The sequence below is a fragment of the Anser cygnoides genome, chromosome 9, assembly GCF_040182565.1.
Source record: "Anser cygnoides isolate HZ-2024a breed goose chromosome 9, Taihu_goose_T2T_genome, whole genome shotgun sequence".
NCBI lineage: Eukaryota > Metazoa > Chordata > Aves > Anseriformes > Anatidae > Anser > Anser cygnoides.
This window is the reverse complement of record NC_089881.1, coordinates 8,053,817-8,078,589: the sequence shown is the minus strand read 5'-3', so window position 1 is coordinate 8,078,589 and position 24,773 is coordinate 8,053,817. Positions and strand designations below refer to the sequence as shown.

At 39.4% G+C, this 24,773-nt stretch overlaps 1 protein-coding gene and 1 long non-coding RNA gene across 14 annotated transcripts in view; one reads left to right on the top strand and one right to left on the bottom strand.

Annotated features, from left to right (window-relative positions):
* The first annotated feature begins 26 nt into the window (after window positions 1-26).
* Window positions 27-17,388, top strand: LOC125182695 (uncharacterized). 7 transcript variants are annotated; one of them, XR_010833614.1, is made up of 11 exons: window positions 34-185; window positions 3,217-3,351; window positions 3,420-3,520; window positions 4,101-4,162; window positions 5,606-5,768; window positions 7,798-8,072; window positions 8,871-9,005; window positions 9,366-9,465; window positions 9,607-9,665; window positions 12,407-12,523; window positions 17,221-17,388. It is a non-coding gene; the product is annotated as an uncharacterized lncRNA (long non-coding RNA). The 7 variants fall into 7 exon arrangements; XR_010833616.1 differs by having other exon boundaries at window positions 35-185; window positions 9,607-9,660; XR_010833617.1 differs by lacking the exon at window positions 9,607-9,665 and having other exon boundaries at window positions 27-185; window positions 9,366-9,555; window positions 12,290-12,523.
* Window positions 13,940-24,773, bottom strand: part of PIK3CB (phosphatidylinositol-4,5-bisphosphate 3-kinase catalytic subunit beta) — a 129,142-nt gene continuing 118,308 nt past the window's right edge. For all 7 annotated transcript variants that reach the window (XM_048062998.2, XM_048062997.2, XM_048062996.2 and 4 more), the window contains 5 exons: window positions 19,433-19,600; window positions 18,864-18,987; window positions 17,674-17,819; window positions 16,007-16,139; window positions 13,940-15,482 (listed from right to left, as the gene is read on the bottom strand). In XM_048062998.2, the coding sequence (XP_047918955.1) occupies window positions 15,345-15,482; window positions 16,007-16,139; window positions 17,674-17,819; window positions 18,864-18,987; window positions 19,433-19,600 (709 nt within the window). In that variant the 3' untranslated portion in view covers window positions 13,940-15,344. The remainder of the gene's footprint in view (window positions 15,483-16,006; window positions 16,140-17,673; window positions 17,820-18,863; window positions 18,988-19,432; window positions 19,601-24,773) is intronic.

Below are 24,773 nucleotides of genomic sequence, written 5' to 3'. Positions count from 1 at the left end.
TGCCCGCGCCGCGCCTCGCCTCACGGAGCGGCCCCGCCGCCTCCCGCCCGGCTCCTGTCAGCCCCGCTCGGCCTCGGCGGGGAGGGGAGCCCCGAGCTTCTTCCTCCCTCACCTCGCTGGGAAGGGGGGAAAAAAGAGGAAAGAAAAAGCAAAGAGGTGGCGCGGTTCCACCTGCGCTGTCACGGGTGAGTGCTTGAGAACAAAAAGCAGGTGTGGTCAGGTTTGTAACCGCTACCCCTGACGTACAGCAAAAGCAGAGGCACGTAAGGTATCAGATCGGTGATTACTTCTCCACTGACCACCTCCAAAAAGAAACAGAGCGGTTGCCAAGCCCTCTGCTCCTGGCTTTGACTCGCTGCAGCCCTCACGCCGCACGCAGCCCAGGTCCAGCACCCAACCTGCCTCTGGGATCCCCTCAGAGCCAGCGCTTCCCGCGCACCTCCCCTCCCGCACACAGCACAGCCCTCGGCAGGACGTGCTCCCGGACGCTTGAACCACGGCCGTGCTTGAAAGAGAGGCCAAAGACGAAGGCAGTTTACATGGATTTTTAAAAAGGGGCAACTTAAGCCTGCTGCCCCCGCTGACGGCTCGTTCCGTCTCACCTGCGGGAGGGGACTCCTCCAGTCACTGCCCTCTGCTTTCTGTGGGAGCTAGCATGGGCCTTGAAAAACAGGTCTGTACCCAGGCAAGGCAAAGGCTTATCTAGAGCTGTGAGGAGCTTTTGTAGGACTCTAGACCCCCAAATCTTGGGGAGTCTGTAGGGGATAAAGTACATCAGCATCATAAAATTAAACCCATGTTTTCTGTAGGTAGGAAGTCAAAGACAGGGTGACTTCTTGTCAAGGCAACAGACACAGGTAGAGGTCTCCACTAGGGTGGAGAGCAAAGCATCAGATTCAGTTCCTGAACTTGCTATCAACCAGCTGAAGGTTTTCAAGGAGAGAAAGAAAATAACTAGGGAATAGGAGAACACCCAGAGTCACGGGAACAGCCCAGACATTAGGACACCCAGCTATTTCCTAAGAAGTCCAACTTCAGATGCTAACACAGCCTGGTTTCCATGCAAGGCCCCGGTTCCCAGGCCCTTTAGTACCAGCAGAACACACCTCAGTGAGTTAGGCACAGGAACCTCTCCCTCCCTCCCTCCACTGGCGTTAAAGACTCCTCATACCTACCACCACTGGAGGGTGATTCTGTCTCTTGTACCGGAGGTTATTTGCATGAATAAGGATCATTGAAGGCAGTACTGTGAGCCTTTGTTTTCTACATCTGGCCTCATCACTGGGGGTTTGCTCTGCTCACATGTTGCATTCACCCTCATAACAGCCTGGCCTTGGGAAACTTTTCCTGATCAGAGGAAAATAAACTGTTCTAGCCGGACTTTCTCTGCGAAAGCTGGAGTTTCAACAAATTGGCATGACCTGATAAAAAGCTATTTTGGCAGAAGATTCCTGACCAGTTTTAAGCTTTATCCATCCACAGATCAGTCAGCTCAGTGCTTCTCACCTTGAATTCTTCCATAGCTCTTTTCTCCTGAGGACAATTTGCTTTTTAGATATCCTAGACAAAGGTATGATTATATGATACCCTTACAGCACACAGGTAACACCAACACCCACATGTAGGCTTGAGCCCAATGTTGCAGCCATAAGCTACCAGGTACATTATCTTTTTAGTCCTCAAAACCAAAACACATTTGAAAATTGATGAAATGAAAGGTCATGCACATCAAACGTGGCCAGGAGCTCATAGGAGAGAACTGGCTACCTCAACCTTTTTTGCCCCTTCTATGATACCACTTCATTTCCCTAATCTACGGAGAGTGGAACAAGCAACTATTGATATTAGACCAAAGCTTGGAAAAAAAAAAAAAAAAAAGAAACCTTGCAAATACACAAATATCTTAGTCCTAAAACGTCAGCAGTCTCAGGGTTGCAGGCTGGCTGGAAGTCTGGGTGAATTGTTTCATTCCAACTCTGGAATTCATTCTCTTACATTTTTAATGCAAAGAAAACTCCCACCTTGACTACTTATTCCTTCTTCCCCAAGTAGTTGTATGTGCAAAGGGTTGCAGCAGCAGAGTAGTGCTCAGGTCAGGGGTTGCCGTGCAAGATCACTTCCAAGACAAACAGTTTGAATCATATATTAGAAGTAGTCAGAAAGGTAAGCTAAAGCCCAAAGAGCAGCGCTTCCATCTGCTAGGACAGCAAAGATGTTATGCTCATGCATTTGTGAGGAGCACTGATACACGATCATCACCTCAATAACTATGCAAATGACTACTTCATTCTCAGATTTTAGATGTTTCTTGCCAGGAAAAGAGAATTAGGCCATAGGGAAAAACACAATTAAGTAAGCAAAATTTAATCAGTCCGTTTTGTGAACTGTTGGTAGTCAACCTCATGTATTCCAAGCGCTTTTCAATTTTTCTACTGATCTGGCCTCAATACTAGAACTAAGTTGATCCACACCTGGTATGAGGACACAATTGTACTTCTGTCAAATTATCCAGCACACATGATACAGTGTTTATGCTGACTTCATGCCAGCTTTATCCCAATGGAGGGAGACAGAAAATACCCACATGAGCATAAACATAATATAGCACCGAGAGATTGCCTGCTTTAGCAGGAAGCGTGTGAGTACAGGGAGAATGCCTCAAATTTCATGAACACTGCAGCAGCAGAATGAGCTTAAGCTAGATTAGTGTACCATCATACGGCCACAGCTTGCTTTGATCTGGTAGGGGAGAGCCCTCAAAAAACAAATTAACTATATCATGGGGCTGTAGCTTTACTTGCCAGAGAAGAAATTACCACTCACTAATGAAGGCATCACCATTCCAGTCCAAGCATGCTTGTGATCCTGAAGAAAACCCAGAGCTGAGCTGGGGGACTTTTCCTTTAGCCCTACGTTTCCCTTGAAAGATAATGCAGCTTGCTGTTGAAGGCTACCAATGCCTTTAGCGTATGAAGAGATGCAGAGACACCCTGTGGTGGCAAGAAGAACACAATCATAATTCAAGCAAATTTAACTTGACACAGAAATGGATCAGAGAAGCTGCATCCTGAGGACACAGAAGACTTTCCCAAGCTGCTAATCATATCACTGCCTCTCTCCTGACCTCCCTCTTCCTGTCTGGAATCCTTTGCCCTGTGCGTTTGCATGATAGTCTCTGCCACAAAGTTTACCTCTTGTTCTGTTCTTTTATCCCAGGGGATATCAGCTGGGTCAGGGCTGCTGTGTGCTGCCGCAACTGGAGGCATGGCTGCAGAGATGCTCCATTTCTGGGAAAGTTTCCTGTATCTTAAGCCTACCAGACCTGAGTAGGGAAAATTGTCAATCTCATTTGTAAGTTGCTTTAAAAAATAAAAATTCCAGAATTCATATTTGGTCCTGAAATCGTATTTATATTACAGGAGTTACAGAGGTACCACCACGCTGTGCAAGTAGTCCAGGAATGAAAGCAGTCAACAGCAAACATCACTGCAAGGGAGTTTTGACATCTGAAGTCTTGCAGGTACCGGACCTTGCTTTTAAGAGACAACATACACATGCAACACTGAGGTTCCTAAAACACAGTCCACTCCTGTGATCTTCTGTTGTTTCATCCAAAGGAAACTTATTTTCTCCCAGATCTTTAAGTAGGATTCCTGTTTTAAAGAGCCACTGAACTATTTGTTTAAGGACTGGCCATATAAATTGCTGTTGCTACTTATAAAAGTTGGGGGCAATTAATCAGTATATTGAAAACAATGGTAGTTGAGTTTCATAAGATCTAAGCAGGGAAGAAAAACAAAGAAATCAATCATTCATTCAAATTCTGGGTATTCAGATCTTCTGATACAGCAACACATTTAAATGAAGCATAGGAGGAATTCCCCCTACATCATTAGACTTACATAGGGCGCACAGCCAAACAACCACATCTTGAAAAGGAATGAAATTAAATACATGTTCCAAAGTACCTTTTTTGTTATTATTATTGACTAAAAGGCTTTAGAAAAGACCCCTTCTGTGTATCTTTTATTCTTTGTCACCACTTTTCATTACTTACATCTGTACTTTCAATGTTACATTTTCTTCTCTTGATCTTTTAGACAAGAGGAATTAGTACTGAAAGATCCGGCAGTGAGAAGCCTTTGAAGCTCACTTCTTAGAGGTAAGATAGATTCCTGCCTCCCTGGTTGCTGCTTTTTATTAGCCAAAGATTGCTCTGTTCTGCAAGGCTTCACCTCAACACTACGGTATGCTTAATACAGGTCTTGAATTCATAGATTATTTTGTCACAAATTAAAAACTGAAGTCTTTTAATTATGAGGTGGGTCATTTTCTTTCATTCACAACTTTTATTCATTCCTCAATAGTACAGAAATCTGTTATAGTTTCCTTGTACAGGTAAATAAGCTGTTTTTAATTTTTCATAAAAATATTTTCTGCCATTTGCGTGGGAGGAACAGTTCCAACTTACCTAGGATCTGCTAAAAAGCTGTGGGGGTATCTACCAAGCATGGCAGCAAGATGTGTTGCTCTGTTCCTTCTAGGAATTTATACTTTATTGTTAATATGTCAACATAGATTCTTGATATATATATATAACAGTGAAAAACTTTTAGGTTCTCGTCATGTAAAACACTGGCACGGTGAGACCCTATTTTCTGTGGATATCCTACTGTAAGAACTAGTTATGGGAGAATTGTACTTAAAAGGCTAGTTTCAGTGGGTGGTGAGGAATGTGGGGTGAAAGATAAAGGGTTAAGTCAGAAAAGTGAGTTCAAAATGGCTGTCAACTTTTATTTTTTATAAAATATGTAGAGAGATTTTGATCCTACAAACTTTGTGTGACTTGTTTTAGAAGATGATTCATGAAAAATATTTTGAACAACAGGTAGAAACAGACAAGAGCTTCCAATCATTAGGAGGGGGTGTACACTACCCTCCAAGCCAAACAACCAAAAGTTAATGCAATTACTAAGTATCAAATGTAGAGCAGAGAGACTAATTCGATCAGTGAGGCTAAAGGGATAATTCTTGGAGACAAAGCAATGCAATGCGGAAATGCAGACTAATCAACTGCTTCATCAGAAGAAAAAGGAAACAATTTCCAAGCCTTAACTAAAATCCCCAGTTGGTTCTTCATCTTTTCAGGCTTCTGGTTTTTGCTTTGCAGTATTTTTTCCATCTCACAACATTCGTTTGTTTGCTTCTGTTCTCTGCGCAAAACTGTTTCATTGGCTCCTGGTTCTTTGCTTTTATCAAATGAGCCTCCTTCTTTCTTGCTTCTCAGCAATGAGCCTAATCATGAAAGAGAGCACATAGAGGGAAGTATGTATTATATTTAATGTCCAAGCCTACTTTCCGTAATTAGGTGGAATACTGGTTGAGTAAGAATATCTAGAGTCGCCTGTGTCTGCAGAATTTTTCAAAGCACGGATTTGTTCCATCTGATAGAAAGCACCTGCTTGCTGATCTCTACTAAACCTTCTGCGTAACCAGGACTCTTACAGGTTTGTAAGAGAAGCAGATCGAGACTTTGCCAGGTGCAAGGCAGTAAGGGAGAGACTGTTTCAAAAAGCTACTCAGACTTCTGCTTTCATCTGAGCAGGTGCAGTTGTTACAACAGATAAAATGAGCTGGCAGAAAGGAAAAAAGGAACTTACAGAAGAAAGCATAGGAGATGGGAAGCACAGCCGAAAAAAACGAGAGCGACTATTTAAGAAAAGATTTTCTGGATTGAGTCTCTTCTCTGGGTCTCCTAAGAATAAACTGTAAGTACATATGAGATTATATTTTGTATACATTTTTAAACAAATTTATTTATACACATTCCCAAAGCACCTCTCAAAGAGCCATGAACACCTTTGTAACATCTGCTGTATTAACTTCACAAACAAGGTAACTGTTATGGGCTAATTAAACAATTTGATCTAAAAAGTAGCAAGTCACTGGCAGAAGTAAGGTCTCAAGCCTGGGGTGTCTACATGTTTTTCTTGCAATCATTTCTTAAGCGTCCTTCCATCCATCACAAAAAATGTGGACGGGCAGCATCCCTATTTTTCCATGCACTTCAGAGAGCTGCCACTTGGGATAACCCAGGGCCCCATTTCTAGGAGTAACAGTTTTCTGTTGCACCAATATCCCTAGCTCCAGGGTGCGACAGTGGCAATATAAATATAGCAGCACCTAAACTCACTGTTCAACAAAGTTAGTGCTAGTGAGTTGCATTGCTTATCTTCCCTACAGTAGTGCCTTTATGCTCGCTTCTTTTCAGAGGGAAATGAAAAAAGGAAAAAAAAAAGACAAGCAATGAAAAACTATTCCTTTTATCACCAAATTCAGCAAAGAGGGAAAAATGGCTTTTAGCTTACTGTTTGGTGCATCAGTTAGCTTTAAGGTAGTTTCATCATTCTTATAGTATTTGAAATTGTCTTCTTGTGTACTTGTAATTGACATTACTCTTCTTTAACATAAGGTAAACATAGTGTATGTATCATGCTAAATTCTAAAAATGTGTCTTTCCTCATCCATTACAAAAGCTGTTTTCTATACAGATCTCCTAAAAAGAGTCTGTCTTTGATAATGATCATGAAATTACCGTCTTAGCAGGAAGTGCATGCAAGTCTCAGCAATTACTCAGCTAACTACATTAAGCTTGATAGCCACGGCAGCTGGTTACAAGCTTGACATAAGATTAAAATACAGTAGCCAGAAATGATCCTGAGAGCCAGATTCTTCTCTCAGATTGATCCAATTGCTGAACAACTAATACCAAGGGCTCTGCTTTGGAATTTATCTTGCTGCAGTCATGGGGAACTGGAGTGGAAACAGTCAAAGAACATCCAAGAAGTTAGTGAATTACAGTTGTGACTTTTCTTTGTTGCCTATAATTTCACTAAAGCATGCAAATAAGTGCAATTGAAGCAGTAAAACCATGCTGTCCAAACCTTGATCCTTATTTGAAAGTGACAAATACAGGTTTTCCCAGTTTGAGCTAAAAAAAAGCAGTAACATAACATCCTTCTCCCACGGGACTCTCACATTAATGGAAAGTCTTCAGATGTTACTGGATGTTCTTTTACAGACACATTACATGGCAGTGCTTTTAGGAAGATTCTGGCCATTGGGGTCTACGGAACTTTCACAGTGGTGTAGCCAAATCAGATCTCTATGGCTCAGTGCTGCTTTGTGAGCTCTTATAGGGGAACATGCTTAAAGTCTTGATTTATAAGTCACATTTTATATAAAAAACATTGGGAGTGCTTTTTTTTTTTTTTCCCCAGCTTCTCCACCTCTATTCAAAGCCAGTACAAAATAGGGCTTGTCTTACTAGCCAGCATAATTATTTGTGCACGCAAATGGGAAAAAAACCTTTATGACAGTACAGATGAAGTCTATTGGGCCAGAAGCCTGTAATTTAGATGCACGCAGTTGCATGAAAATCATCTTCATGCAAATACATGAGGTTTATGTCACGATTACCCACAGAAAAGGTACATATTAAAGAACTGTGGAGAAAGCTCCTATCTAGCTAGTTGACTTATGACTTTAATTATTATTTATTTTGCATTTTTGTTTTTAAAACTAATGGCTTGTAACTACCATCACAACAACAGAGCCAGGCTTCTTTTTCTGCCCACTCCTGTTTTCTGCAGGAGACCGCACATTGCACCTGCTTGTTGAATGCCGTAGAACCTCGGGAAGGGTTCATAAATCAACACTAATTGCTTCTGATGATCTCATTCATCTAGGAAATGTATCAGTTAAACTTGCCACCCTTCTTTCCTCTGACTGTTCTAGCCCTCAGGGAAGGAATCAGATTTTTGAAGACAAGAGAAGATGTTTGCACAGGAAAGGTTCCAAAAAGCTGAAGCCAGCACGAGAGGAAATATGTTCTTTAAGGCAGCCACACTCTGGGAAAATGTGTCCGAAGTGTGAAATCCTTGTCTGCCGAAAATGTGAGACACTGCATTCAGAAAGCAGCTTCATTGCCCACAGCCTGCTCGATCACTATGACAGAGGAGGACGTGACAGCTCTAACACATTGATTGCAAAAGGCCAGCAAATACACAGAGGTGATTAAAGACTTGGTGGGGGTGCCTTGTTGATACCTGACTACATCCAAAATGCTGAAGCTTGGATCCATTCAGGCTGAGCCATCTGTCTGCGCAATCTGCATGCAGCATCAGCAACTACAGCCATACTGTTGTTCATACTTATTATATGTAGCAGATGTCATTCACTCAGTTAACTAGTACAAACTCTGCAAACAAAGATTTGTAAGTAGGAGCTAAAAGTGTCTCAGCTATTAAGAACAGGGAATGGTTTCAAACAATTTCAAAGAGCTTTCTCTTTTTTCCTCTCAAAAAAAAAAAAAAAGAAAAAACAACAAGATTATCGCATTGAGCTGCAAAAGAGAAAGTGAATATTAAATGCAGAACCACTGGGTGCATTACATTTGTTTGTAATGCACAGGTATGTTTCAGTGTTGCTTATAGTCTGAAATATTAAACTTATTTTAAATTAACTGGCATTAGTGTATAATTTGATTGGGGGAGGGGTGGTGGGGAGGGGAAGAGAACTTCTAAAGGCTATCCTGGCCACAGAAAATTGCAGATCACATTCAAATGCCCTTCTAGAATTTCCAAGCTTTTACAGACATTCAACGCCTAGCTTATGATCCAGCACCTCTCCTTAAGAGGAGCAGTAACAATAGCAACTCACAGAGTAAATATTTAAGCCTTATTTGGGTTTAAGATCTGTGTAGTGCAGCACTGATTAAAACAGTATTCAAAGTTTAAACAGTGGTATTCAATGTTAAGATTATGAGCGGAACCCACACCTTGAGCTGTCCATCTCCATTCCCTTCACAGTGCCTGGAAGGACTTGCCCAGTGACAATCAGGAGAGCAGGAAGGTGACAAGCCAATATACCATGCTAGGTGGTGGGTGGCGCTGCGGTCAGCCGTACACAAGACTATTTACCTGTATGGAACTCAGAAATACAGGGTAAGCATAAAAACAGCCTCTGGAGCAGATTAAGTCTTTTCCTCCCATGCTAACTGCCACAACTCTATATGTGGGATTAATTCCTTGCTGTTGGCAGGGCACAGACTGAACAGACTTTGTCTCACGTAGCCATAAATATTAAGGATTCTTTTATTTAGCGAAGCAAACAGAGCATGAGCTGGACCTCTGTTTAATCACTCCTCTTCCTAAGTTCCCAAGTCACTAATCCACGGGAGCAAGGAAACTCTGTCTCCTTCTGTCTCTCTCTGTCCTCCCTCCCTCCCCTTTGGGAGTTGTTCCATTTTTGATCAAATCAATGTTGGGTAAGGGGACTGGAATCCACATTGTTTCTGTCCCTAGGGAGTGCTGTAACTGTGCTGCGTCATCCATTCTAATGTTGTTGGTTACCCGTCTCCCTGCCCCATGGAAAACAGCTTCAATAGGAGGAATCCGTAGCCAGGTAAAGGTCATTCCCATATTCCTGAGCAACAGTGCTCAGCTCCCTTTGAGATAAACTAGATGAAGACTCAACACGCCTTACGCAGAGGAGGTAAAGAAACAATTTCAGAAACTACAATGAGCTGCTTTGGCTTTTGTACAGGTGGTCAAATCAGAATGTGCACCCAGAGAATGTTCACTGGGCAAAACCCAGTAGGTAAGGTAAGCAGGAGAAAACCTCGAGCAGGATTCTCAAACAGGAATGAGCCACTCTCGGATTCCTAACCTCTGCCCAAACTTCAGTGGTTGTAGGCACTCCCAGCACAGATGTAGAAGTCTACAGATGTAGACTTCCAAGACAAAAACTTGGATCTTACAAACGTCCTTGCACTACAAAGGGTTTTAATCCCTCAGAAACCATGTTTCCATGGCGCTTGATTGTTGCTTCTGCTCATTTGCTTCATAAAAGCCAAATGGTGCCTGGCAAATCAGAATTAACCTTTTATGTTTCCCTGTGACAGCTATTCTTAAAGTGGGATCCTTCATAAATTTCCCAAGACTGAGCCATACAATTACTTAAGGAATGTATATTTAGCCCCATCCCACTTCAACAAGCAACCCCAGGGGAAACTTTGAGATAAACGCCTGAGGAAAACAAAGTGACAGGCTGCAAGTATGAAGGACTGTCTCATCACAACTGCATCACATTAAATCTGATAGTCCGATACAGTAAAACCTGTTCAAATAGGTCATATAGTTGAGCTGACTTTTAGACAGATGTTCTGGAGGTGACATAACAGGTAAAGTTACACCAGTATCTGACTGGTAAAGTTTTCCGTTGTGGTTTGCTAGAGGACAGATAGTGACAGTAAGTTCCTCATGGAGGCTCTTGGGCTGGAAAGGCATCCAAGTAATACTAGTTTGCAAACCCACCTCATTAAAGGAAAAAGCTTTCTCTTCTTCCCACTTCATCAACAGTTAATGCTATTTTGCCACAGTACTGGAGGAAGAGCTAGTAATAAGAGCAGGATAAATGATTTCCCTAGGAATTACTGGTGGGAGCAAATACCCTCTTCTTCATCAGTCATGAAGTCACACTTGGAAAGAACTACATGATTTTTATTATGCCTTGAGGTAGCACGAACAACATAGTAGTCATTTTCTCAGTAGCATTGCCTGTTAAAATTATTGCACCTTTCCTGGATCAGATATTAACATCTGCTCCAAAGATCTGCTTGCTGTTGTTTATTCCTGAGAACACATTTGTTCCTTCTGCTTACTCAGGTTTATATGAAAAAGTCCCCCATATCCCTATGGGAATGTCAGAAAATCCAGCTCTGCTGACTCCATGGTCCCTGAACTGAAAATTAGCTGTGCTCCCTAATAAGTGATCTGTGTGGGCAATATGTTATGCATGCTGGTTCCCAACAGAAACTGTTAGAGGAAGCTTTCACATCCATGAGATCTAAACAAATTTTCTATGGAAAGGCAAAGCTAGTTTTCTGAACTGAGATGCTAAAATATGACAGATGAGCCATTCCTATGTAAAGGGACATAGGAATGGCTGATCTTTCATATTTTAGCATCTCACGAGATTTTATCTATTATAATCTTACTATAACTGATCTGCAAAGATATTCCAATTACAGAAGTAATTTCACTACTAACCTTACACCCAGACTATATCCACCAGAAGTCAGTAGCTAACAGATGTGCCTCAGACAAAAAAGTTTTGCGCTGGAAATAGAGTAGTCGGAGCGGTACTGTGGTCAGGCAATAAAAGCACCACTATCTTGAGCTTAGTCTGGCTCTTATCTAGGGAGCCGGGCCAGAATAAGGCACATTTGTCTACAAAAGAATGTCTTATCTAAACTGTGAGGTCCAAAAGCAATGCAGCATTGCCATCTTGTATAGCGGCACCTAGTAAAGCTTGCTTTCCATCATGACAACTCTGCTCCCTCATCTCTCAGCATTATTACAACAAAAAGAAAGATTTTTAAAACAACTAAATGTTTTTTAAATGATGGAATGCATTATGTGAGACAGGATTTCAGTTTTAGATTTTAAAGCCAGATGAAACTCCTAATTATATTAATACAATATATTGTGAAAAAGTAGTAATAGAAATACTTATTACATACTTAGAAGATTTAGGCTTGAAATAATTCCTAAGAAATAAAGCTGTGATCTTAGCCTGACATATTAATTATTAAGAGCCCCTAACGTTTAATTATCTCATTTCAACAGCTCTAGGAAACTAAAGAGGAATATTGGACTCTATTATATTAAACATATGAATAGGCTCTGTCAAAGGCATTCACTAGAATGTGAATGATTTAACAATCAACACACCACTGTCAATTAAAACTGAAACAAGCATAAAGCAGAAAGGAAGTAACTCCACTGGTGAGAGGCAAATCCACGGAAGCTTCTTCCTTAGACAGCAAATATAGGACAAGCTGAACTGTAAAAGCAGCATTTGTCACCAGTAGTCACAAATAAAATAATACAAGGTAAGGAAAGCAAGACCCACCAATTAATCATGCAAAAGAGAAATGGAATATATACAACATACACATTCCATATATTGTATATATACACAACATATAGAACATGCATGTTGCATACACCCAGTTTCAGTTGTTTTTAAAAGCAGTGTCTAGGTACCTTTCCCCCGTGAGAAACAATGAAGGACTCGAGAAGCGGGATTGGTTTTAAAAAAAGTCATTTTCCCACTGGAAATGTGCAGATCAGAGTAAAAGTAGACTTGGAGAAAAGCAATTAACATAACATGGGACCATCTGAACTGAAAGTGTTTTATACCCAAATTCACAACTTATGATTAGTTTTTCTACAGGTGCAAAAAACTACATCCTTTCCAAAGCTTTCACAGTTTTTAAAAAGGCTCTATTTCTACTCACTGCTATGAACAAAATCTTGAAACTCTCATATTATAATCCGAGCACATCATGCTTTCTGAATTCTGCAAATGGTCTGAGAGCTTAGAAGAGGAAAAAAAAGATGATCCTGCTCAGCAGAAATTAACCTACCACTTCAACACTACAGCTGGATATTGGCAGGTAGGTACAGAAATGGTTATTGATCTCAAAAAATTCTCAGGTTTCTCCTCATGGATGAGGAAAAGCAGAAGGGACAGTCTCTCCTGGTACATTTGCAAAGCAGCTCTGTTTGTTGTTTTTGTTTTCTTTAGAACCAAGATCTCTATGCCACAAAATAGCATAGATTATGGAAACCCAGGGAAAATGGTCATCTGCTACTAACATAGTTCAGCAGACCAGCACTACACTTAAAATTTAACATGAAAGGGTCACAAAGTTAACTTTGGTTACCTTATAAGCACTGCTTAACGTAAGGCTCCTCCCTGAGAAGTCAATCTGGAAAAGCATTCTTGTGAGGTATGCTACCCTCTCAGCAATCTGAAGACCAAATAAGTCTAGTTTACATGAGGAAAATACATCATTTTCTTTTGCTGCCAAACATGAAAACACACTGTATAACAAGCCTCTAACATTTTTCCCCTCTTGCTAATAAATTGTCAAGAGTAAGTGTAGTGATTTAAAGACAACCAAATGCAAGTTTTTTAAAAATCCTATTTGAAGGCTATTAACCAATACAAATACTGAACAGAGGTAGTATTTTATAGTCATCTCTAAACACAGGCTATTTCAAAGAAGATGGGCAACAAATGACATTGCCCATCTCAAGTACATTTATAACCTGCATTGAAGTCGCATAGAAAAAATCTCATGATTTTTTAAAGATGTTTATCTTTACACCTCACAATATCCCAGTGGTAATTGGGAAGACTTTCCTGCATCTAGAGGTCACTGCTACTTCCTCCACTTTTATAGATGGGAGTCTAATACACAGGCTAGAGTGACTTGTTCTAAGTCTCACAAGAAGCCTGTGGTAGAACATGGAACTTGCTTGCCTTCTTCATGATAGGTGCGAGCAAGGGACCATGCTCCCTCCTAACACATACCTTGCACACTGGCCAGTCAAGATGAACTGGCCAACTGTATCTCAACTTCTGGGAAAGGTTGTGTCTCCCTGAACAAGGCATCCCAGAGATGCTTGAGTACTCCAGCTCACAGACAAATATAACACGTGTAGGAATTATTACTTAGCTAATTCACAGCATGTAAATTTGTATGAGGATAAAATGACTTCTTTCAGAGTTGTCAAATGCAGAGTCATTTCTTTTTAACCCTTCCTCCCATCTGCTTCTATAAAAAAGAAAGGGGGGGGGGGAATGGCATTCCTTAAATACTACTACATCACTACAATATAATGATAATGAAAAAGAACGTGTTACTTTTACAATATTCTAGAAGCTGGCGTCATTTTATACAGACTAGCCCCAAGAGTGAGGGCAAGAGAATGAGAATCAAACCAGTACGTAAAATGCTATCCTGGCTCTCCAGTTAGGACCAAAAAACCCAAACAACCCAAAACCAAAACAAAAAACCCCACTCTCAACAAAGTAAAACCACCTTTAATTAAATTCCTACATAAAACAACATTTCTATGCAAAACAACCGTTTAGTCAAAAAGTAAATATATATGTTTAATTCTCTTTCAAATGTCAACAAGAATTGAGAGCTACCAGTGTTCTTTGGAGAACAAGCAGTAGTTAAAGTCTATCTTGCTGATGTTCAGAAACAGTATGTTACATCTTTTAACCAGCAGTTCCTATTGCACGTAACAAATTTGCTCTCCATTTAAGCACCTAAAAGCCTGGTACCTCACTAAATAAATTAAAACAAATCCAGTTTCTTCAGTAACCATCTTCAACACAGATATCTCGGTAAAGCAACATTACTGCAAGCTTTTAATAAATACAGAAAGAAAAGATTAATGACTTTTCATTGGTGTTTTACGGAATGATCTTTTCTCATAAACACTTGCTTTCCAAAGCATTGTGGTTTTTGGTATGTATGCTCTAAAAATCACTGTACTATATTTAATGAAGATTTTCTATACATGTTTATAAGTCAGTACATTTGCATGGCACACCTAATCTGAGGATAAGAATTTCTATACATGGCTGTAAGGAATTTCTTGTTGAACCCAAAATAAATTCATCTCCTAAGGAGCTGAAAACAAAGCCCTAGAGGCAGAACGGGAGACCATTATCAAGGGGGGATTTTCAGACATGTTTGGAACTGGCCCAGCTTTCTCTTACTTAAGGACTTCTTTTGTGTGTATTATGTCAGGGGAAGGAAACTGCGCAACCCTGAACATTTGGATGCTGCATCATTTTCAGAGGTGTCTCCCCTTTTATCACCACCTCCTCCCCCCGCATTACAAATGCCTGTCTACTCTTCTTTCGGCAGCAGTATAAGACATTAAGCAGCTCCCTGTAGTACAATGATACCATGGTTGCTATTTACAGTAGAATTAATGCATCTGTGCCACTATGGCAGAATTCATATGAAAAATATACACATGGTCATTTTTAGCTAGATTAGAATATCAACAAAAATTTACTCTTCAAGTCCTGATTTTAAAACAAAAAACAGTTCTGTCAGAGGTCTTCAAACCTCCTATGTGTGTTAGAGTACATTACCCTAACATATAAAACAAATATTTACACCTCCATAAAGTACCAAAGAATATTTAAAAATGCCTAGTAGCTCTCAGCGTGCAAAGTCAGCAGGAACTGATTATCCATGTTGTTCACTATTTGTAGAGACAGTCTTGGGATCAAGCATTCAGAAGCAGAGTGCAAAAGAATCAGAAATTATTTCAGCCCATTTCTTTTTGTTGTTGCCTTGTTTCCTTTCGTATTTAAATAAAGTTTTGTTGGTCCATACTACAGATCCCATTTAAAAACACTTATCAAGGTAACATTCAGCTTAGTGCAAATCCAGAAATCTTCTAGGATCTGTAATCTTTTCGAACAGTGTGAGCCATCCAGTTCACTTTAGTAGTCCAACTTTCCCGGAGTGCTTCATCAAACTTTTGCTTAAATTGCTTTAGTGCCTCTTCCTCACTCTTCCCTAAGGCAAGAGAGTCCTAAGATAGTAAAACAAAACAAGACAAAAACACACACACAAAAAAAAGTCTTGTTAGAAATTTTAAAACCAGAGTTAGATCCTCCTTCACCTCTTAACACAATCCACATTCTGCTTTTTTCTATGTTGACACTTTTTAGCCTACTATTCATTTAACAATGCATCAATGACATTTTCTGGGTTTAAAGGTAAAACTAAAAAATAATTAAGCAAGTAAGTTTCACCTTTACAGGTCTATGCTTGTGCATTGAGCCACGAGGCAAAACACCCCTGAACTGATTACACATAAGGTGCAGGGATGCAGAATTCGTCACAGAATGGTTGAGAGGAACATATATTCACCGTTGCCTTTGACTCAGAGGACAGAACACAGACCTTGTTCTACATAGCTGAAAAAGAATGCTTTGAGAACTCTACGGGAATCTTGAGAGAAATGGAAATCAATTAAAATTTATTCATCTTTGAATCAAAATTCACATACTGGAAAAATGTTAGGTCCTGATAAGCTATAAATCTTATTTTTACCTTGAGATACTGGATGTCCTTGACAGAGGTTAGCTCTGGAAGCCCTGCAGTTAACATCAGTGCAAAGAGTGTTATAAATAGGTTTCCATGTTTTCGTAGAATCAAGTATGCTTCTTCACAATACTGGCGGAACCTTTATATGCAACCACAAAACACATGCAATGAACACAACACGAGAACCTACACAGCTGACAAATATGTAATCATTTCCAAAAATTGTTATCTGGACTAAAACATATATCCTAGGAACATGGTAATAGAAAGGACAATTGAGATTTGTAGGAAAAAGTGCAGAGATGCCTAGAGAACCTCCAATGCGTTACTACAAAATATCCCATACCTGTCTAACAAGTCCTTAAGACATTGGTACAAAAGTCCAAAAGCTTTACAATAAGCAGAGTTCTTCAGAAAGAGCAAAAAAAAGCCAAAGGTAATGCCAGCATTCCATCTCCCTGATAATTTGGTAGGTAAAACGCGCTGGTGATGATATATAGCGGACCTATGCTGGAAAATCAAAGGCTCTATAGTAGTTCCTGCCGATCCAGCCTATCCCCGTAAAGTAATTCCTTCCTGCTAACATGGTCAAAATTGAACTGACTGCCAGATTTGGCATCGAGAGCTGTCACACAGACACTTGAGAACTTACTCAGTATCCCCAGATGTGTCACTGTATTCTGCCCACTGTCTAATCTGTAAATTTCCACAGGAAACTGGAAGACCCCTTCAGACTAAAGAATTACATTTCAAAGAAAAATTCTCTCCTGCGGCAATTTTCAAGTGAAAATGGAATCCTCCTGCCATTTAAAGTACACCGTATTCTGTAGGTCTTGCAATAGCACAGTCGTCTAATAGCCTTTACTTCATGCTTTTAAAAATGGAGCTATGGGTTGATTTGCTCACTCTCCAGGAGAGAAATGGTTCGCTGGCAGTTATTTTCCATTCCTCCCAGACACACCATTACAAACGTATGCACAGGTTCTTCTTACAGAAGTAGCCATTATATTTCTCAATCCATATCTAAATGCTTAATTTTATTTCTCTGACAGTAAATTCTTCCTGTGAAGACTGATAGCAATGTGAGAGCAAAACATCCAGAATGACTGTCCAATCAGTCGGTGGGAGTGATACAGAAAGGAAAAAGAAAAATCTGCCTTAACAAGTAGGATCTAGGAGTGTAGTTTTCCATCATCACATGCCTTTGTTTTCCATTGTAGGTCTCTAACCCAAGATGGGCTAGCACATTGAATGCACATTGATGGACAGAAAGCGGAGAAGGGAGACTGTCCATTAAGAACAGTGCTTCATCTTGCTTGAAAAATAGTCTGTGGAGTCCCTCCCTGGTGCCTAGTGCTGCTGAAGGTTTAAGAGTGGGAAACACAAACAAAAACAACAACAAAACAAGCACGGAAGAAGCTGCCATCTCCTGCATCATTTATTGAAGACAAAATGGACTGTACCTTTCCACTGCAAAACCGCAGTTTCTGATGTACAAAGTAAACTTTATACATATTCCAGTTTAAGTAGAGAAGTAGATTGTAACATAAATGCATTGACACAGTTACATGGGAAAATTAGCAAAACCAAATCCACACAGGTTCTTGCTGTGCTGTACATTATCAGTGGAGATCATCTCAGTTACAAAAAGAAGAGATCAAAATAATACTCACCGACCAAATTTTTCAGTGTTCCCTGTTTTTCCTTGTTGTATAACATGAATGAAATCATAGGTGAGTATGAAAGGTACCCGTTCCCTTTTAATTCCAAACTTGGACTTGAAGTTCCCAAGAATATGCCCAAAATCTATATGAAAGAGCTAAAAACAGAAAGCAAAACAAAAAACATAGAAGTGAATAATTTCGCCAGTGAACAATTTCATTTTTCTAATACCTCTGCAGGATGCTGGTATCAAGAACAGTTAACTCATGACATTATTCTCCATAGCCCACGGCTTCAACCCTTTTGGGGTGTTTAGTTTTACAGTGTTTCAAGATTTATTTTAAAAGTCAGTGATATCAACACTTATGAGCACCCACTGCTACAAGTTAACGTGGAAAAGACTAACTCAGTTTCAAGCTTCTGACATCTTACTGGTAATATCAGAAATATTAGCCCAATGATAAGCCCACAAGGCTTCACATCATTGTATCCAAGGGCTTCCTACAGGCAGGAGCAAAGCTAGTAGAATTTATATTAATCCCAAGGAACCTGTGACAGTTTTCCCATTTCATAATCAAAGATAAGGGCATTTCAGCTTTCTTCTGCTAGGTAAAGACTTAAAAGAATACTGCAAACATCTATAAAACTCTAACTTTTATAACCATTTCCAGTGTTTTCTAGGCAGAAAAAAAAAAAGAGTAGAAAGTAACAATTCAGCAAGCAAATACATTTTTATTTTACCAAGGTTCTAGGTTTTGAGATTTACAGCCAAAGAGTAATACTGGCACTCAGCTGCATATTGAAAATTTCTGCAGCAGTAGCCTGTAGAGACTAACTTCAGGAGAAATACATTGCTCAAGACTGTAATTCGGGTATTTAAGGTTGGTCTTCTGCAGGATACTCTGAGAGGACTTTTATTCAGTGAATCTGAACCATTAACAGGCTTTCAGATGCTCTGAAAAATATCTACAGAACAGTCTCACAGACAAATAATAGCTTACTAAACAGACATTGGTTGTTCCTTCTACTAGTCTTACATTTAAACCTTTCTTTAAAGCTCTCCTCAATACTCAGTAAATGAAAGAAATCCAACAGCTTTTAGATATAATTCTACTGAGACACTAAAGAAATCAGAGTTTTCAAGGTAATTCTTGTACAAAGGAGATGCTGTTGTTATTCTGCCTACAAAAAGGATTTTTACCTGGCCATTTTTTCTGACCATGATATTGTCACTGTGTCTGTCACCAATCCCCAACACGTAAGTAGCTACACAGTAGCCAGCACAGGACAGAGTAAATTCTTCAATGGCTCGATCCAAGTCATCTCTAAAAACACCAAAACAAATATTAGTGCATTCAACTAGTAACTCATGTCATGCCTTAACACCAAAAAGGATTGTTGCGAGAGAATACTGTATTTGAAGAGAGAATACTGTAGAGAGGGGCTGCACAACCACAAGTAGCTATGGAGAACGAGAGAAATCCAAATACTACGAAAGGCAATGGCATCAAGATTTAAGACCCATGTAGTTTTCTTGGGGTTTTTGTTTGTTTGGCCTAGTCTAGAGCGACTTATTCAACAATACGAAATCAGAATGCTGCAAATATCAGAATTACATCTGGACCACCCTTTGAACACCAAGGGAACCTGAATCTGAGTCAGAGTTTGATATACTAGAACAAAAGAAAATCATACCTGACAGAACAAACACACGTTCCTTAACACCTATAGCTTATAGAAACACTTACAGAAAATATTTACAGAAATTACCCTAAATTGTATTCCTTCAGCCAGTTTAAGAGAGCATCTTTATTGAAGGCAGCAGCAGCAGCAACGTTGCTACTATTTAACTGAATATCAGCAATGGTTTCTGAACTAGAAACAGCCTCAATAAGGCCAGAGTGATCTCCAGTTGCTAAACAGCCATAGGGCAATATCCTGAAACAAAATGAAGATTAATGTTAAAAACAAAAATAGTAAGAATGCTTCGTTAGTATACAGATACTTTCAGAGGGTTGAATATTCACTTAACTTGAACATTAAACTCTAAAAGTTAATATACAGATATTACTTGCAAAGTTAAAATATCAGCAATTAATTTAAAACATTCATTTTTCCTACTGCATATATGTATCTAGAAAAAGAAATTATGAGCAACCCTTATTTTTCCATTTTACTGAAGAACATAGTTACTTGTAATTTTATAGGAGAAACTATAGAGGGAGCCCTTTATTTGCATTTGTTAATTTCCTGGCTAAATGAACAACTGTTACACTCAAGTTTATTCTAGACTAGAAGTTGCGTAAATGGAAACCAGGGTCTTATCCTTTTGCCCTATTCTTCCTAACTCAACTTAAAATACTAGAAAACCCTTTTGAAAATACACACACAATATAGTATTTTCCTGGTATCGCTAATTTTAAGCGTAGAAAGCTAGTGAAAAACAGGAATACATCTTTCGATTCACCTGATACACAGAATGTTCCTGTGCATTTATACACTGTCTCTAATAAAAAAACCTACAACAATATTGTTGCATTAAAGACACAAATAAACATATAAGGGGACACGTCTAAATAGGTAAGTGCATTTTTCCAAAGCTTTTTGTTCATTTCTGAGGAGTAAAACCATCACATTTGCTTTCTTCAAAAGCACTGCATCACATATAGAGGTGTCTACTTTCATTTTAGGCATCTCAGGTCATGAATAATCTCTCAGTTCTGGACATGGATCCACATATTTAAAAAACAAAACAGATACCGATGCAAAATCTAATTGCAGTACACAGCTATAGAGTAGCACTATAAAGATTTGCAGGACATTAAATTTGCATGTGTGTATAGATAGAAAGCACTGCTGGTGAGGTATTATCTGTATTTTACACAAAACAGGTATTACGTTTGATTGCTTCAGAGCAGAACCACATCTCTTCACTGAGACAGCCTATTATCCCCTCCCACAGAAGAAAAATAAATAAAATTCCAGAAAATTTAATTGGAGCTCGTTGGCATAACAGCTGTGAGCTAACTGAACAGTTTCTCTACCACAGTGATAACACAGCTGAAGGGGTATAAAGCAGTAAGAGCCCTAAAGCTGGGGATTCTTTTCCACTGGCAGCAAAGCAAACAGAAAACCAGATGCAACAGGGTTTTCAGAAAACAGCCAACTTCAAAACAACAACAAAAAAGAAGTGCAGATTTGGAACCTTCTTTCCTTTAGTATTCTAATTATCTCCCAATTAAAAACCCCAAGTTTCTGTGCTGAAGGGTTCTCCCAGCGAACAGCAGGGTGACTGCAATTACCGAACGCCTGCATTCAGGACACGAGGAAGCACTGCCCATCCTTATCACGACATGACAAACGTAAGCCAACTATTGCCAGGTTAAAGTGCACGCTGGCCCTCTTCCATGGCATTTCAACCCACCCTACTTGCAGCTTAACTGGGCACCCGTCCAACAACTTCCCCTTCAAAAGCAAACAATGATGAAAGCCTTCAGTCCCTTGAGGACTGTATGCTTACAACTGGAGGAAAAAACATCCTTGTCAGAGAGACACTTTGACAGGAGTCAAGTTAGGGACAAATCCTCTGGGTCCTTTCCATCTCATCCTGGTCTTTCTGACTTTGACATCTGTCAGCAGGATACGCGCCCTACTTTTTAATGTCGTATAAAGACCACTGACAGATCAATACAGCAATTCTGGATTGATAGATAGGATAATTTTCTTTCTCCACTTCATTTTTCGTCAAGCACCATAAATGGAGGGGAAAAAATGCTTTAATACTGTTCTTTATTTCAATAATTTAATTATTTCTAAATACAACCCCAAGTTCGGGGACTTGATCAACACATTCTCTGGAACTTCGTGTGCAGCAGTTTCAAGACAATGACACACTTTAAACTTGTAACAAATATATTTTTCAAAGGTTTTGTGAACTCTGATTTCACTTGCACAAAACCACTTAACATCAGAATTCACACAAATTAAGGCAGTGAAAACAAAAACTCATTACAGACAGGCAATGAAATGAAAAACTTGTTGGGAGAACTCCCTCTGTCTGCCCAAGAAGTAATTAGGTATTGAATACTTTTATGACAATTCACCACAGTAAAGATCACTCAACAAAGATTAAATTCCTCAGACTTAGAAAAGCAACAGAAAATCCTAACTTCTCCCTCAGCACAATTTCAATGCTGCAATACAGGTAAAGCAAGAGCAACACCTTTTGGTGCAAGGTTTGCTCTCAAAGCTGCACACTGCAGACCCCACAGCATGCTAGGAACACAGATGTTATGCTCCTCTGCAGTGACAGGTATTTGTAATAGTTAAACATTCCTCATAAAAATAATAGAAAGTTATGTCATCTACTATGATTATGCCCACATGCATGACTTCAGACTTACTTTTGAAGCAAAAATAACAGCTGTAGTTTTAATTTTTCAGGAGGTTGAACCTCTGAAAGTGTCTTTCAGTCACTCTGCAGCTGCAACCTCAATATAAATATTGTTTAAGTGAGTAAGTTTGTTCCATAACTGCCTATACTTAGAGTACAAGAAACAACTAGAGAAACTACAGAAAGAACCAAGGAAGTTTAGTAGCACATACCTTGCTAACGTCTTAGGCAAACTATTGAAATAGTTTGCCTAAGAAATTAATCGGTGGGTTTTCTGTTTGTATGTCTGGCAAGAATTATTTAAAGAATATATATATATAAATATTTTTTTTTCCCCAATTACTCTGGTACTTGGCTGACTGATGCCTAAGGTGAACTGAACTCTGAGTCAGCCTTCTCCAAATGACAGAGTAGTGTTCATCTTTGCTGATGGCCTTTGCTGTCTAATGGTTGGGTCTGTACTGAGAAGCAGATGCAATTTGCACCTGAAGTTTTATTCAGCTGTGTACTCCACAATCTATCCAGTGACAGCCCAGGATGAAGGACCTACTGGAGAACACTTGCATCCTGCTGCACACACACAAATTTCCTTTTCTGATACAAACCCTGGTCCTGTTCCAATATTTAGAAAATGCACATACAGGAACCTAAACAACAGAACATACCATGTGTGAAAGACGCCACTTTACCCATGAGACAAATTAGTTGACAGTTAAAAACAAACAAACAAAACCAAAAACTTTCTCCTTCACCTTTGCAGATCTCAAAACCCACATATATTTGGTGCCCCTCTCTAAAGCTGAGAAATCCCACTGGGAATTTTGTGCTTGCTTTACACTTCTAGTAGAACACACAGACTGGGCTAAGATTTCATATTAAATTACTAATGAGTAAGTGATTGGGAATTGCAGTACAATTGTAATGGAAGTGATCCTACCCCAAACCCCTCAATGGCAGCATATTGGCTGCCGTGTGATCCCTGCTTCAGAGAAGCTGTAAGATCTGCTGTGACAAGATACTCTTGACTGGGAGTAACTTCTCGAAGAAGACAGAGGCAAGCAGTGAGTGTTTCTGCATTTACATTGGTGAAACAAGTTAGAAGCCCTGCTTTTGCTCGAATGGAGTTATCAAACATTCTGTAGTGGAAAAAAGTTGAAAAGCACAGAATCCATTATGCATCCACAAAAGGAAAAAGGGAAGCAACAGCGTCAGGGAAACGTAAACCTCAAAGGATGATAAAGAGCAAGAAGAAAAGACTCCACTCATTGGCACTGATGTATGAAGCTGGATTTTTCAGGAAATCAGAAATATTTGACACTACTTTTTCACTTGATAGAGATGTCTCTTAACCCAAGCAACGAGAGGCAATCCAAAAGTCCTGACGCATGAACAGGGCAACAAAACTCATTATTACTGCTTCTGATTCATAGATTTTGGACTCGTCTCTTCTTAATAAGTATGTAAACTGTAAACATAGATTATAGATCAAAGTCATAACTTCTTAGCTGCACTGTCATCCTCCAGGTGGTCAGAGGGCTGTTTTGCCCAATTCTGTTGCCAGTTAAGGCCATTTCAGAACCTTTCCTTGGCAATTGCCTCATTAAAATCTCTTTGTAAGATGTAGAACTATAGCCCTACCTCAATCCCAGAATTTTATTTTATAATCAGAACTAAGAAAGGATGAATGGAAGGAAGATGCTCACAGTTATGTATATAAATGGAAGAGGCCAATTATAGAACTGCCGTTCTCACTATTTCCCCTTTCTACATTTTTCTTCTTATGAGAGTTTTAAGAAAAATCAGAGCCACGTTTTGGTTTCCCTTTGTTGAGGTTAAAAAAAATGCATTAGTCAGGAAAAGCACATTTGATGACTCCCAATCACTACTCCTGTTTGCTAGGCACAGTGTGTGGCCCTGGCTGGAACCACAAACTAAGCTTCTGGGAAGGCAGCAACTGAACTATGCCTCATCTAGGATTCCACAGCTGCCAGAGGTTGTCCTTGCCCCTAAATGCTGGATCAGTCTCTTCACAGTCTATTTATAATGATATAAATTATCTAAAGTTTCCTCAAATCAGTGTTCAACCTAAAACACACTCAGCTACCCCATAGCAAACATACACTTCCAGAAACAATCTATTATTCACTTTCCTATTTTATCCCATACTTCACTCTAAGGAATCTTTCCACCAGTAGCACATTTTCCTGGAAGGTTAAGAGATTATCTGTGGGCTGATGTTATGTGCTTTGTGAAGCACATAACGCTTGAACAACAAAATTTGAAAAAATGAGATGAAAGAATCCAAATGAAATATTTCAAATGATATTTAAGTATTTCTAGCCTTATAAACAACAGTTACAATTACAATTAATATAAATGATTTCAGCTCTGCTTCATAGGCATACAAAATTGACTTTATGGTGTCCAAACAGTTCATAATAAAATATGAATCTGATATGAATCTATCTTCATTAGAACTATTTTTCTATCAAGAAATTAGAATTTGATAATTACCTTAACTAAATCTGGTGCACAGATTGGCTGGAAAAGCTTCCCTCATACTGGAGGGTTCTATTATGATGTTGAACAATGCCTCATACTCTTTGGAATAGTATTTCTATAAAGAAGACGGGCTTATCCTATCAAGTATATGAAGGTAAGAAAGCTGCTTTGGACAAGACTTCAAGATTCAAAGATATTTCTGGTCTGAAAAATGTT